The 16,716-nt window shown below is 45.3% G+C and overlaps 1 protein-coding gene across 1 annotated transcript; it reads right to left on the bottom strand.

The window, feature by feature from the left end:
• Positions 1-651: 651 nt before the first annotated feature.
• Positions 652-16,386, bottom strand: LOC145131589 (uncharacterized). The gene is made up of 3 exons (XM_079066262.1): positions 16,291-16,386; positions 15,169-16,029; positions 652-723 (listed from the first exon to the last, which is right to left on the bottom strand). The coding sequence occupies exons 1-3, from the start codon at positions 16,384-16,386 to the stop codon at positions 652-654; spliced, it is 1,029 nt and encodes a 342-aa protein (XP_078922388.1).
• Between the last annotated feature and the right edge of the window lie 330 nt (positions 16,387-16,716).

Below are 16,716 nucleotides of genomic sequence, written 5' to 3'. Positions count from 1 at the left end.
ACTCTGAAACGTTCGATAGTGCAAAGCGTCTGGCGTAAAAGATGTATGATCATGGGAATAAGAAGGGCACCAAAATTACAGATGCAGAGACCAAGAAGGAAGACATCAACAAGAGAAACAAGGGAAGTAAAAGAAAAGGGGGACATGCTTCAGATTCTTCTAAGAAACAGCAAATAGTAGCAGTTCACGCTGCTACCACTCAGACCATACAAACCCCAGTTGCAACCACAACAACCACACTAGCACCTGCAAGGCCCTATGCAGGTTCACACCAAAGTGTGACAAATGTAGTTTCCATCATATCGGGGCATCCAAGGACTTCCAATGTACAAACTGCAATAGAAAAGGGCACACTACCCGATATTGCAGAGCGCCTCCAGAACAAAATAACCCTCAACCCAACAATGTTGGGGCCAGCTGCACATCTTACGGATGTAGGGAGGCTGACCATTTCAAGCGGAATTGTCCAAAAGCAAACGACCAGGGTGCCGAGGGATCCGGCAGGGTCTTAACGTTGGGACAGGGAGAAGCAGTATGAGATCCGACTGTAGTCACTGGTACGTTTCCCCTCAACAACACTTATTCATGCATTTTATTCGATAGTGGGGCTGAGCGGAGTTTCGTGAGTCATAAATTCAAACACCTACTAAATCAAAACCCCCAAAAGCTAAGTGAAGCATTCACGGTGGAGATGGCTAATGGGAAGACTGAAACAACAAAATACTGTAACACCCATAAAATTTGAGCCAAATTAAAACATTTTAAATCATTCAAAAACCATTACGTTCATACAACTCGTTTTCAAAATAGTTTAAACATCACAGTATCCCCCAGAACCATATCATATAAATCATAAAACATGAGGAGCGGTACGATCACGCCTTCGCCTTGCCACGGTCTCCTAAAGTACCTGAAACAATACACTAAAACTGTAAGCCCGAAAGCTTAGTCAGTTACCCGCAAAATACCAACCACACATATCATACTCATAACATATCATAAATAGAACAGCCATCACATCGGGTCTACTGTGTGACTGGTCCGCCCGCACCGGGCCTTCAGTCCACCTGGTCCACCCTCCGAGTCTAGCCATGTACGTCGAGTCTACAGGGTGATTGGTCCACCCGCACCGAGCCTTCAATCCACCTGGTCCACTATCTGAGTCTACAGTATGACTGGTCCGCCCGCACCGGGCCTTCAGTCGGCCTGGTCCACTCTCCGAGCCTCGGCACGTCTGGTCCGCCCTCTTGGGGCCTTCAGCCTATCCGGACCGCTCGCTGGGCCTTCGGAACATCCGGTCCGCCCTGGGTATGTTGGCCTACAGCACAAAGCAGGACCCGCCTCAACCCAACCCCCGTCAAACAACCATGTGCTCATACAACAATTAATGACATAACAATCCTCAACCAGACAAACAGTCTAACAGATCACATAGCATATCAACATCCTAACCAGGATTCTGACCTAACCGGTCACTAGCATAACATTACCCTATATCCCGGGTACCGACCTTAACCAGGTCACTAACATAACACCATCCTAAATACCAGGATGCAATTCTAACAAATTAATAACATAACAACAATACCCGGATTCCCATCCGATAAAGGGCCGGCCTTGGTGCCGTAGACCCTGTCGATATAGTGAGGATAACTCACCTTGCAACTACCGAAATCCTGCAAATCTCTGACCGCTGAGTCACCGGGACTCCCAACTATCACATGATAATCACCAAGTTAGAATTCAACATGACTTTCTAGGCCAAGGGCCCACAACACTCATTAAGTCCATTATCCTCTTATTGAGCCAAGACCCAAAACCAAATCCTCATGCAAAGCCCAATATTGGCCCAATTTACTAAATTGGGCCCACCTCACCAAATGGGCCTAGATCCAAGGTCCATAATAATTATTGGGTCTAAATTACTCCATCCATAATGTTCAGTCACGGCCCAAGCCCCACTAGCCCATAAACAGCCCAATCACTTAAGGCCTAAAATCAAAAACCCAACAGAGGGAGTACGCTGGGCATACCCCTCTTGGTACGCTGGGCGTACTTCGATTCTCGCGGACTGGGAACGGGACACTGACCCACTACGTTGGGCGTACATCAGCTTACGCGGGGCGTAATCTCGCTGAACTAAAATTCCACATAAGTTCTTAATGGCTTAAGCACTTAAGCCCAAACTTCAGATCCATCGACCAAACATGCCTAGGATTCATAAAGTCTCAAACTTTATTACTTGGGATGTCCATAAAACTCTTAACTCAAGGTCTTAATCCATTAAGACCCACCTACATCGCACATGAGACAATCAAAGCCTTTGGGACCTCATTTTTCTCACTCAAGACCTCTCCTAAGGTCTGAAAGGACAGCTAATCTCAACCAACTCGCATCATGCATCACTTTGGGGTTTTTGGGACAAGAAATGGTGTCAAAACCTCATAACACCTAGATCTACACAAAATAGATGTCAAGCAAGAGACTTTATACCTCAAAAGGGCTCCAGAAGATGATGCCTTCCCAGATCTACGAGCTCCAGCCACCCAACTCCTTCCTTGACAACTTCTTCTTTCTTCTCCTAGGCTCTCCTTTGACAAACCAAGCTCCCCAAGGTCAAATATCCACAATCATGGAAGAAAACGGCTACTTAGGGTTTCTGAGAGTAAGAGAGCAGATATGCAGGCTAGGGTTGGAACCATAATGTTCCTTATATAGTGGCTGGCCCTAAAATTAGGGTTTCTGGACACTGGACGTACGCTGGGCGTACATCTTGTACGCTGGGCGTACGCCCCCAAGACCCGCGTTCATTTAACCGCTCTACGCTGGGCGTAACCTAGCTTACACTGGGCGTACCCAGCCAATTACACGCATGCACTCCATGCATGCCTAGGACCCCTTTGCCAAATATTTCCTTTAGGGACCATTATTGACACTATCTTCAAAGTGTCATAACTCCTTTATTCTAAGCCCGTTTCCGACGAACTTTATATCCACGAAAAGGTGGCGAGAAGCCCTATGCTTCTAGCAACACACCCCGACCAGAAACCTTCTCGAATAAAACCCATTGCCCATAAAAGACTGAAACGCCCTTACTCTTGATCTCGGGGATCCATGAATAATTACTCTTAGAACGGGGCGTTACAATTCTCCCCCACTTAAATATGATTTCGCCCTCGAAATCGCCAATTGTCAACTCTGGCTACCCAAACGTACATACATCAATACCCTTACCAAAACCAACACTTACACCTGGCCCAATCAGCCTCCGGCTGGAATAACAGGCATGCCTACGACGGGTCCGCTCATCCCTAGGATGGAATACCCTCGTATCCCTACCCATGTTTGGCCCAATCAACCCTCGGGTTGGAATACCAGACACATCAGGTCCAATCTATCATAGGGTCCGGTCATCCTCATGATGGAATACCCTAGATTGGAATACCTCCACATACATAACTCAAACCCAAAACCATACTCGGAACCAAGGACCTTGCCCTTGCGTTCCCCCTCGAACTCTCCGGTTCGCCACACTTGAGTATAACCCACTCACACTTCCCTATCGTGATCTCTAGGTCCTTAACCTCCGACTGTAATATCCTTATGCAGTCCTCAGCACCGGTCCAGACTGCTCCCGAGTCTGTTATCCTGCTGAATCACCTTCCTCTGTCCCATTCCCCGATCTGGAACCACTATCCTCCTCCTCTTCCAAGGAGACCAAAAACATGCCTGCGCATCATCCAATATTGCCACAACCTCAACGGGCATCCAACCCGTATGTGCTTCCATATATCTGGTACAATCCTAGTGCTTACTACCAATAGCTGAAGCACTTTCGATCATCCATTTACTCCACTGCCTCCCTTTCAGAGGACCCACACTCCTTCCGGAGTTACATACCTTTCCTTTCCAGGAAGTCTACTCCACAACCATAACCGCACTTATAAGTACCACTGAGCTAAACTCCACTCTACCGATCCACTAACACATACAGAGTCTTCATCATGACTGGACCGCGCTTCCAGGCCTTCAGCCTATCTAGACCACTCTCAGAACCTTCAGCATGTCTGGACCGCCCTCCTAGGCCTTCAGCCAGTCTGGACCGTTCCCTGAACCTCTGGCCGACTCCATCATCATGATCAATACTTGGGGCCAGACCATATCGATTACTATTGCATGGTGACTTATTCACTCATTCTCCTTCTATCGATCCATGAACACATACAGAGTCTTCAGCATGACTGGACCGCCTTCCCAGGCCTTCAGCCTATCTGGACCACTCTTAGAACCTTCAGCATGTCTGGACCGCCCTCCTGGGCCTTCAGCCTGTCTGGACCGTTCCCCCGAGCCTTCGGCCTGACTGGTACGCCTCCCGGCCTTCAGTCTATCCGGACCGCTCTAATGCCGTCGCACATCACCCTGAACCATTCCTTCCGGGAATCCCTCCCATGCAGTCTGTCTAGCCCTCTAGGGGTTCCAAACTCCACATCCGTTCTATGAATATTTTACCCCGGCCTGATCCCAGGCCTCTCAACAATCACTTTCTCTGAAAACCATGGTCTGTTCCCTGCCCCACGTGTGTATCTCCACATTCTCGGCTAACACAACGCTGAAATCCAACAGCTAACCATCCCTGGATGCATGTTGTTCCACCAGAGAATTTTCCAATTCTCCCCCACTTAGTGCATCGACTACTAACCACCGTTCCCAAAACCGGCATGGCTCAATCGCCCTTACTCCATATATTCCCTCTTATCCATGAATTGACTCCCTCGGGAGTGAGTAACCTTCACCGTATAACCCTTCCGCCATCGCACACCTGAACTGCAAGGAAGTTCGAATCTCAACTGAACACTCCTCGCAACGCAGTCGCTAATCCAAGCAACGAGATCATATACCTTATCTTTCGACCAAGAATCCTCCTGAACACTAACTACCACTCCTAACTACTAAAATCCTCAATCATACTATGAAACATGCGAAACAAGGCAGACAGATTTACCATACTACACAATCAACAAGATAACAAGATATCACAATGGAAACATACCCGCAGCTGCATCTGGCTCTGCCCTGACCTCCACTGTTGTAAGCCGAAATGCGCGTCCCTGAGCCCTCGGAGGCTCCGCTCCACCCTGACCTCCACCCGTAATCCTCAAAGTGGCCGGTGCTGGAGCCTGCACCGTTCCTGCAGCAAACTGTGGGCAGTTGGCCCTCAAGTGTCCAATCTGATGACAATGATAACAAATTCTCGTATCCTGCCCCGGGGCCGACTGACGGCAATCCCTCGCATAATGCCCCTCTCTCCCGCACCTGCGGCACGCACCACTGGACCTACAAACTCCGGTATGACCCTTCCCACACTTCTCATAAGTGTGGCTGCTCTGACCCCCAATCCTGGAGTCGACGGTTTTGGACCGTTTCGGCACCGGCTGCGACTGCACGGGGGCCTGTCTCTGCTCTCGTAAATGCAACTCCATCTCTAACTCCCGCCGCCTGGCGGCCTCCTGCAGCTCTAACAAGGTAGCACACCTCTGCGTGGACACAAACTGCCTGATGTCCCTCTTGAACATACTCAGATATCGGGACATCTAAGCCTGCTCTGAAGCAAACTCTGGGCAAAACATCGCCCTCTCAGTAAACATCCTGGTGATCTCCGTCACCGACTCTGAATCCTGCTTCAGCTCCAAGAACTCCTGAGCCAACCTCTCTCTCTCAACCCGTCGAACATAACGGGTACTAAACATTTCCCGGAACTGATCCCACGTAACCGCAGCCCGCTGCGCGTCAGAATAAGATCCCGTAGTCAACCTCCACCAATCCTTCGCTCTGAGCCTCAAAAGGTTCAGAGCACACCTCACCCTCTGATCAGCAGGGCATGAACACGTGAAGAAACAACCCTCGACGTCTGACAACCATCTCATAGCAACGATCGGATCCTGAACTCCATGGAAAGTGGGGGCTTCGTATTATCGAAGTCCCGATACTGAAAACCTCGACCGGTTCCTCCCCCTGCCACTGCTACAGCCGTTGTAGCTGCCGCGGCAGCCGCCTCCGCAAGAGCTGCATAGCGCTCATCAAAGTACTCAACCATGGCGGTCTTGATCGACCCAAACATCTCCGGCAACTCGGCCCGGAACATAGCAGCAACCTCATCATGCATGATCTCACGAATCTTGGCATCCAACTCGTCCGTGCTCATCTGACCAATGACCTCGGGTGGTACTGACCCATCCTGACCACCCTCTCCCGATCCTGATCCCGAACGGGATCCTGCCCCGAAACGTCTCGTAATCGCCATACTGCAATACACCAACAAGACCCTTAGACACATCACATGTCCACCCGGGGAACTATCTCATAACCGATACCCTAGAGAGTTGTGACTTCCTTGATACGCGTATGGGTCCTGTGCTTTTAGTAGTACGGGCCCATACTACCTTCCACACCTACCCATATTTGTCTCAAGTATCACCACAACACTCTAACCATATATACACACACCCGCTCAATCCTCACTCCTAGAGGAAAAGCTGCATATCTCAAATAAGGAAAACCCTAGGCTAATAGGCATCACATAATCAGGCAATTCTATCATGCAATTCCTGAAGATCCCTAGCCTAGTACTAGCATGCTATTCTAACATATCACATAATCAAATAACTTGTATGGTATTTTGGGGTCTACTTACTGGCTCTGGCTGATCGTACCCTCTGCATCCTCCTTTACTTATTTCGAAAACCTTTTGAAAACCATTTTGAAAATCCCTCCTTGATTTGAGACTGGATTCACACGAATGTTCCTCCAATTCACTCAAACCAAGGCTCTGATACCAACTTGTAACACCCATAAAATTTGAGCCAAATTAAAACATTTTAAATCATTCAAAAACCATTACGTTCATACAACTCATTTTCAAAATAGTTTAAACATCAGAGTATCCCCCAGAAGCATATCATATAAATCATAAAACATGAGGAGCGGTACGATCACGCCTTCGCCTTGCCACGATCTCCTGAAGTACCTGAAACAATACACTGAAACTGTAAGCCCGAAAGCTTAGTGAGTTACCCCCAAAATACCAACCACACATATCATACTCATAACATATCATAAATAGAACAGCCATGCACATCGGGTCTACTGTGTGACTGGTCCGCCCGCACCGGGCCTTCAGTCCACCTGGTCCACCCTCCGAGTCTAGCCATGTACGTCGAGTCTACATGGTGATTGGTCCGCCCGCACCGGGCCTTCAATCCACCTGGTCCACTCTCTGAGTCAACAGTATGACTGGTCCGCCCGCACCGGGCCTTCAGTCGGCCTGGTCCACTCTCCGAGCCTCGGCACGTCTGGTCCGCCCTCTTGGGGCCTTCAGCCTATCCGGACCGCTCGCTGGGCCTTCGGAACATCTGGTCCGCCCTGGGTATGTTGGCCTACAGCACAAAGCAGGACCCGCCTCAACCCAACCCTCGTCAAACAACCATGTGCTCATACAACAATTAATCACATAACAATCCTCAACCAGACAAACAGTCTAACAGATCACATAGCATATCAACATCCTAACCAGGATTCCGACCTAACCGGTCACTAGCATAACATTACCCTATATCCCGGGTACCGACCTTAACCAGGTCACTAACATAACACCATCCTAAATACCAGGATGCAATTCTAACAAAACAATAACATAACAACAATACCCGGATTCCCATCCGATAAAGGGCCAGCCTTGGTGTCGTAGACCCTGTCGATATAGTGAGGATAACTCACCTTGCAACTACCGAAATCCTGCAAATCTCTAACCGCTGACTCACCGGGACTCCCAACTATCACATGATAATCACCAAGTTAGAATCCAACATGACTTTCTAGGCCAAGGGCCCACAACACTCATTAAGTCCATTATCCTCTTATTGGGCCAAGACCCAAAACCAAATCCTCATGCAAAGCCCAATATTTGCCCAATTTACTAAATTGGGCCCACCTCACCAAATGGGCCTAGATCCAAGGTCCATAATAATTATTGGGTCTAAATTACTCCATCCATAATGTTCAGTCACGGCCCAAGCCCCACTAGCCCATAAACAGCCCAATCACTTAAGGCCCAAAATCAAAAACCCAACAGAGGGAGTACGCTGGGCGTACCCCTCTTGGTACGCTGGGCGTACTTCGATTCTCGCGGACTGGGAACGGGACACTGACCCACTACGTTGGGCGTACATCAGCTTACGCGGGGCGTAATCTCGCTGAACTAAAATTCCACATAAGTTCTTAATGGCTTAAGCTCTTAAGCCCAAACTTCAGATCCATCGACCAAACATGCCTAGGATTCATAAAGTCTCAAACTTTATTACTTGGGATGTCCATAAAGCTCTTAACTCAAGGTCTTAATCCATTAAGACCCACCTACATCACACATGAGACAATCAAAGCCTTTGGGACCTCATTTTTCTCACTCAAGACCTCTCCTAAGGTCTGAAAGGACAGCTAATCTCAACCAACTCGCATCATGCATCACTTTGGGGTTTTTGGGACAAGAAATTGTGTCAAAACCTCATAACACCTAGATCTACATAAAATAGATGTCAAGCAAGAGACTTTATACCTCAAAAGGGCTCTAGAAGATGATGCCTTCCCAGATCTACGAGCTCCAGCCACCCAACTCCTTCCTTGATAACTTCTTCTTTCTTCTCCTAGGCTCTCCTTTGCCAAACCAAGCTCCCCAAGGTCAAATATCCACAATCATGGAAGAAAACGGCTACTTAGGGTTTCTGAGAGTAAGAGAGCAGATATGGAGGCTAGGGTTGGAACCATAATGTTCCTTATATAGTGGCTGGCCCTCAAATTAGGGTTTATGGACACTGGACGTACGTTGGGCGTAGATCCTGTACGCTGGGCGTACGCCCCCAACACCCGCGTTCATTTAACCGCTCTACATTGGGCGTAACCCAGCTTACGCTGGGCGTACCCAGCCAATTACACGCATGCACTCCATGCATGCCTAGGACCCCTTTGCCAAATATTTCCTTTAGGGACCATTATTGACACTATCTTCAAAGTGTCATAACTCCTTTATTCTAAGCCCGTTTCCGACGAACTTTATATCCACGAAAAGGTGGCGAGAAGCCCTACACTTCTAGCAACACACCCCGACCCGAAACCTTCTCGAATAAAACCCATTGCCCATAAAAGACTGAAACGCCCTTACTCTTGATCTCGGGGATCCATGAATAATTACTCTTAGATCGGGGCGTTACAAATACATATTCATGGGGTCCACGTTAACGTTAAACAATCACTCGTTTCAAATAAACTTGATGTTGGTTAATATTAGGAGCTTTGATGTGATCATCGGCATGGACTGGTTAAGCCCCTACCATGCCGATATTATGTGCCACGAGAAGGTCGTTCGCCTTCGCCTTCCCACCAATGAAACACTAATTATCTATGGCGATAAACCCGATGCAAACCTCCGTCTTATCTCGTGCATCAAGGCACAAAAGTGCCTGCACAAGAAGAATCATCCCTTTCTAGCCCACGTAGTGGACAAATAGAAAGAGGAAAAGAACATCAAGGATATTCCGGTGGTATGTAACTTTCCAGATGTATTTCTCAAAGATCTCCCGGGATTACCTCCCGAGAGACAGGTCGAATTTCGGATTGACCTGATACCTGGAGACACATCAATTGCCAAGTCACCTTATAGGTTAGCCCCTGCGGAAATGCAGGAGTTATCTAGCAAGTTGAGCAAACTCCTAGACAAAGGATTCATCAGGCCGAGCTTCTCACCCTGGGGAGCTCCGGTCTTCTTTGTAAAAAAGAAGGATGGATCTTTCAGAATGTGCATTGATTATCGGGAGTTAAACAAGCTCATTATCAAGAACCAATACCATCTCCCTCGGATTGATGATCTATTCGACCAGCTTCAAGGAGCCAGCTACTTTTCCAAGATAGATCTACGATCTGGTTACCACCAACTACGGGTCCGAGAAGAAGATATACCCAATACAGTTTTCCAAACTCGCTACGGTCATTTCGAATTTGTAGTAATGCCCTTTGTCTTCATTGATGATATACTCGTTTATTCTCGTAGTAAAGAAGAACATGGCCAAAATCTACGGCAGGTCTTGGAAACTCTAGAGGAGGAGAAGCTTTATGCAAAATTCTCTAAATGCGAGTTCTGGATTCCCATGGTGGACTTCTTGGGACACGTAGTCAGTGAAGAAGGGATTCATGTGCACCCTTCCAAGATCAAACCTATTGAGGGCTGGGCAACCCCGAGGACATCAACAGGGATCAGGCAATTCTTGGGCCTTGTTGGTTATTACAGAAGGTTCATTCAGAATTTCTCCAAAATCGCCAAGCCCCTCACCACCCTAACCCAAAAGGCATACCCTTCAACTAGGATGCGAAACAAGAAGCGGCCTTTCAAACCTTGAAACAAGCCCTCTGCAGTGCTCCGGTGTTGTCTCTGCCAGAGGGGACGAAGGATTTCGTAGTATATCACGACGCTTCCAGTCAAGGGTTGGGCTACGTACTCATGTAGCGCGGGAAAGTGATAGCTTACGCATCCAGGCAACTAAAGACCCACGAAGTAAACTATACCACCCATGATCTTGAGCTGGGAGTTGTGGTCTTCGCTCTTAAAATTTGGAGGCACTACCTATACGGTACAAAGTGCACCATCTTCACAGACTACAAAAGCATCCAGCATATCCTGAATCAAAAAGAACTGAACATGAGGCAGCGACGATGGGTCGACTTGCTAAACGACTACGAATGCGAGATCAAGTACCATCCGGGAAAAGCTAACGTAGTGGCCGATGCCTTGAGCAGGAAAGAATACTCGGGCCGCCGAGTAAAAACGCTAACGATGACCATCCATTCTCACCTGTGTTCACAAATCAAGGAGGCTCAACTGGAAGCCTTGAAGCCAGAGAACGCTACAAACGAAGCATTGCGTGGGATGGACAAAAATATCGAAATCAAAGAGGACGGAGCCTACTACCTCATGGACCGGATCTGGATCCCAAAATTGGAGGAGTCAAAGACGTAGTCATGAAAGAGGCACACAAGACACGATACTTCGTCCATCCGGGTTCTGACAAAATGTACCTGGATATCAAACAACATTATTGGTCGCCTAATATGAAAGCTGAAATTGCTACCTACGTGGGCAAGCGTCTGATTGCGCAAAGGTTAAGGTAGAATATCATAAGCCCTTGGGATTATTACAACAGCCAGTGATACCCGAGTGGAAATGGTAACACATAACAATGGATTTTATAACCAATTTGCCTAAGTCAGCAGACGGACTGGATGCCATTTGGGTGATTGTCGATCGGTTGACTAAATCTGCCCATTTCCTACCAATAAAAGAAACATATAAAATGGAGAGACTAACACGGATATACATAAAGGAAGTGGTGAGACTTCATGGAGTACCAATATCTATTATCTCTGACCGAGATAGTAGATTCACCTCATGATTTTGGCAGTCGCTCCAGAAAGCATTGGGAACTCAGTTGGATATGAGCACTGCCTACCACCCCCATACTGACTGCCAAAGCGAGCGAACCATTTAGACACTAGAGGATATGCTCCGAGCTTGTGTTATATATTTTAGCAAGGCATGGGATACCCACTTTCCACTAATAGAATTCTCCTACAACAACAACTACCATACAAGCATTAAAGTCGCTCCCTTTGAGGCCTTGTACAGTCGGAAATACAGATCACCTCTTTATTGGGCTGAGGTAGGAGACACCCAACTAGCAAGAGGACAAGTGCCTAACAGCACCCTCACAGGACCTGAGATCATCCAGGAAACAACTGATAAAATCGTCCAAATCAGGGCACCGCTCCGAGCATCTCGGGATAGAAAGAAGAGCTACGCAGATAAAAGACGAAAGTCGCTGGAGTTTCAAGTAGGAGATCGCGTACTGCTAAAAGTCTCTCCATCGAAAGGGATGATACAGTTCGGAAAGCGGGGGAAGTAAAATGCACGATACATCGGACCATTCAAGATCCTTTCCAGGATGGGTCCGGTAGCCTACAAGATGCAGCTATCATTGGAGCTCAGCAACGTCCACCCTGTCTTCCACGTATCAAACCTGAAGAAGTGCTTATCGGACGAAACCCTAGTTGTTCCACTCGAAGAGATTGAGGTGAACGAGAATCAACTGTTCATTGAGGAACCAGTCGAAATCATGGATAGGAAAGTGAAGCGTACGAAACAAAGCCGCATTCCTATTGTAAAGGTTCGATGGAGTGCAAAACGCGGACCTGAGTTCACATGGGAGCACCAGGATCAAATGATGCAAAAGTACCCTCACCTCTTTTCTAGCTCTTAAGGATAACTCACGAAAGAATTTAGAAACGAAATTCCCTCTAACGGGGGGGGGGGGGGGGGGGGGAGGGGGATGATGTCACAACTAGAATTTTAGGGCTAGGTTTCCTATCCACGAGCAAGATAGTTCCTTGGTGTAACTATGTAATACTATGTGTAGTATAAGTTAATTTCAATACTCTACAAGTTTATACATCCAAACTTTCTCTAGCAAGCCCAAAATTTAATACCGTTATGGGCCATAAGACCCTTATTGGGCCTTATTGGGCCATGAAAATTCTTCTTAGGCTGTAATGGGCCTAAAACTCTATGATTATCATTAATAGGCCGCATTTTATTATTAAACTTCCTAATGGGCCTATTGGGCCGAAAACTCTTCCACATAACCTCATTTGGGCCAAAATCATTTCTTTGGACCTAGGAAAGGGTCGAAACCATCCTTGGACCCGAACCAAGCCCAAACACCTTTTTCCTTCCCTCTTCTATTGGGCCGATCGACCTTTTAAAAAAAACACAAAAGAAACACAAAAGAAATGGAGAGTTGACTGGTGGTGCCACCTTACTTTTATACTCCATACACCCATGCAAGACCCTTCATGTATCTAGGGACTTCACATCAAGTGTTAGGAGTCAAACTCTATGGTCCTTCTCTCCCCTACCCTCTCATCGGCCGAACCATCACCACCTCTCTCCATTTCTCACATTCGAAGCTACTTTCTCATCTTATTTCCTCTCAAACTCAAGAAACTTTCCCACTTTTCTTCATTAAAAATTGTGGGTTTGGTGTGGGTTTTCTCAAAGGTTCTCTTCAAGTATTTCACTCTTGGTAAGTTCTTGTTAAGCCCTATTGTTTTAATCCAAGTTTACACTAAAAATCTTCCTCAAACCACTCTATTTTCGTGTATATGTTCTCTAGAGCTCCAAAACTTCACAAACTTCTTCAAAAAGCAAGCTAAGGCCGAGAACCACCTCCATCTTCCTCTTCAAACCGAAAAAGCCCCTAAGATGAGCTTCGTACCCCTATGTTCTAGTTTTTCTTTCTTTTGAGGTGGATACAAGTCAAAGTCTTGTGTAAATCCTTGTATATTTGCTTGTATGTGCATGTGTTGGATGATTTGTGTGTTAAATGTTGTGAAATTCATTCTAGGTGTCCATGAACTCTAGATTTTTGGTTAGATCTCAAGTTGTTGGACTTAGTTAACATGCTATGTTGTTAAAGGAGAAGACTAGTTTCTAAATGAAATGTATTTCACTTAATGCATGGTAAATATCATAAGGATTAGTCCAAAAATATGTTTAAACAAGTTTTCTACAAGAAAACATGAAAAATGATAAAATATGGAAGTTTTTCATTAACAAGGGGCCATTCACGGCCATAAAGACTACCAAGGACCATTTTTGACCATTTTAGTAAAATGGGCCTTTTTAGTAAATATGGATCATTTTTGAACATTTTGATAAACTTGGGCTTTTATTGAACATTTTAGTATAAAAGGGCCGAAAATGGGCTTCTTAATAAATTTGGGCCATTTTCAAAGCATTTTAGTAAAAATGGGCCTTCAATGAATATTTTAGTAAAAATGGGCCTTAAATGAATATTTTTGTAAAAATGGGTTATTTTTGACAACTTTAGTAAAAATGGGCCATTTTTCGACATACTTGATAATAATAGGCAATTATTGACACTTTGGATAATATTGGGCCATTTGTGAATATTTGAATAAAATGGGTCTCTTATAATAATTTGGGTAAAAATTGGGCCTTATGTGAAAATTCTATTTTAATTGGGTCCTTAGTGACAATGATTGTAACAATGTGATATTATGACACTTTCGGTAAAAATGATTATATTTTATCACCTATGGTTTGTAGTCAAAATATACCCTAGTAACATTATTTATAACGTTAAATAATGAAACTCAATGTTTGCGTAAATTCCGTTAAGGCTCTTGTGAGACACCCTTCACCATACCTATTTTAGTGTACACCGTAAGCCCTGTAGTTATAACCAGAGTCTCCTGAGGGGGAACGGGAGTTTGTGTATAGATCTATACGGGGTTGACACCCCACACCTGAGCTGCTCGCTACAGCTAGATAGGCTAGTCTAGGGTGACAAATATCTTCTCAGATGCCGACGCCTGAAGAACGTCAAGACAGGCACTCTGTCATATTAGTATGGTTATAACGACTCACATAGAGAATAACAATACTATATTAAGATATACGCAATATCTATACTCGACTCATGTTACGAAGTACGAACCTATGCATCAAATATTTTACATCTACTTTCACCACTCGGGTCTTAGGGTTTAAGACCACACTTTTTCATATAAAAGAAAATGCAGGATTTTCTGGGAATCACTCTTTATACATTTTCAAACAAGATAAACACAGAATGCACATGTAATTATCCATAATTTGAAACAAGACTTACAAACTGTTTTTACAAGAAAATATTGGATTTTCTGGAGATTTACAAACTACTACATAGTTTTCCTACAAACATGGTTATGAACTCACCAACATTTTATATGTTGACGCTTTTCAAACGACTTGTATTCTCAGGAACTCAGTGAGCCGGATTCTTTACAGGTATGGATTTGAATGAATGTTGTATTTTGGTTTCATCATACATTTATTATTTTGGGATGTAATTTTTATGAACAAAAACAATACTGTAAACCATGTATGTTGTTATCTTGAATGTATGATGATGATGGTGACTATTTTTCAATTATATACATTGTTATGATATTACAAGATGAAGTCACCCGCCCCCGGACATTTCCGTCGTCCCGGTTCGGGGGTGTGACAGATTTCATGGTGTTTTTATAACATTCTTTGGCTTCTTGTTGATCTCCCATGATCTTTACTGTCCCCCATGGAGTAGGAATTTTCATGCACTGATGGTAAGTTGATGGCACCGCTTTCATTTCATGGATCCATGGCCTACCTAATATCACATTATAAGAAGATAGGGTGTCAATAACACATAAATTTTGTACAGAGTTTACCCCTTCAATGTATATTGGTAGCTTTATTTCCCCGTTTGTATGTTTTGTCTCCCCACTAAATCCTATGAGGATCGATGATCTTTTAATTATCTCCGATTCAGGAATGTCCATTCTTTTTAAAGCGTCTAGGCGTACTATGTTGACCGAGGATCCTCCGTCAACAAGGATCCTTCTGACGAAATGGTTAACCATATATAGCATTATCACGAGTCTGTCATGGTGAGGATCCTGAATTCCTTCCTTGTCCATCTCGTCGAATGTGATCTCATTCTCATTGATGATCGTGGTATTCCTCTGTGGCATGTCTTCCTTCTCGGTTTTAGAGACTTTGGCGTTTCTTTTCGCCTGAGAATAAGAGGTACCACAGATGTTAGATCCACCTGAGATAACATTTATTATTTTAGCGTTTGGGGGTGGAGATCCTGGTTTTTCCGGGATCTTGTGATCATCCCAGGTGTTCTCCTTGGATTTTTCCCTTTTTCTCCCAAAGATTTCTTTGAGGTGTCCTTTGCTGAGGAGGTAGCCGATCTCCTTTCGCAGGGCTATACAATCCTCTATGATATGGCCGAAGTCTTCATGATAAGCACACCATTGGGACTTGTCCTTCCAGGTGGTGGGTTTGTTATCTTTCTTCGGCCATATTACTTTGCCTCCAAGATCCTGCATAACATGAATTACACCTGAAATATCCACAGAAAAACAATAGTCAGTGATCTTGGGTAGTTCTTCTTCTTCTCCCTCATCCTCGAGGGCATTGACCTTGTGCTGATCCGGTTTGGAATAAGGCTTTGCTTTGTAGGATCTTAGAGTCAAGGACTCGGCTTTTCTGTTGGGATTCTCATATTGACTTGAAGGATTGCTTCTTTTCGGGATTTCTCTATCCTCTTCGAGCCTTATGAACCTCAATGTCCGTCACCTAACCTCATCTAATCTTTTGCATGGGGTCATCACAAGGTCTTCATAGAAGGGTGAATCCTTCCTATGTCCCATTTTGAAGGCTACTACAGCGGTGGCCATGTCGATGTTGGGGATGCTCAAAGCTTCCCTGCCAAACCTGTTAACAAACTCCTTAAATTTCTCATTAGGATCCTAAACCACTCGGTAGAGATCGCTAGTGATCTTTTTGAAGGTTCTGCTGCAAGAAAACTAGTTATTAAAGATATTGACTAAGTGTGCGAATGAAGTAATAGAGTATAGGGGAACGTTTAGCAGCCATTTAAGGGATGATCCTGTAAGGGTCGAACCAAAGCCTTTGCATAGGCAAGCTTCCTTCAAGTTTCATGGATGGGAATGATCTCCATCCTTTCTCTGTATTGGGCTATATGCTCTTCAGGATCTATAGTTCCA

Source organism: Lactuca virosa, chromosome 8, assembly GCF_052849685.1.
Source record: "Lactuca virosa cultivar CGN04683 chromosome 8, Lactuca_virosa_CGN04683_v6, whole genome shotgun sequence".
Classification (NCBI taxonomy): Eukaryota; Viridiplantae; Streptophyta; class Magnoliopsida; order Asterales; family Asteraceae; genus Lactuca; species Lactuca virosa.
Note: the sequence above shows the minus strand (reverse complement) of the source record. Positions and strands in the feature narration are given on the sequence as shown.

Coding starts and splice junctions, on each gene's coding strand:
- LOC145131589 (XM_079066262.1), bottom strand. CDS start 16,386: ATGGCCACCGCTGTAGTAGCCTTCAAAATGGGACATAGGAAGGATTCA. Junction 16,030..16,290: donor CATGCAAAAGATTAGATGAG/GTTAGGTGACGG, acceptor CATGTTATGCAG/GATCTTGGAGGCAAAGTAAT. Junction 724..15,168: donor ATAAAAACACCATGAAATCT/GTCACACCCCCG, acceptor TGGGTGTTACAG/TATTTTGTTGTTTCAGTCTT.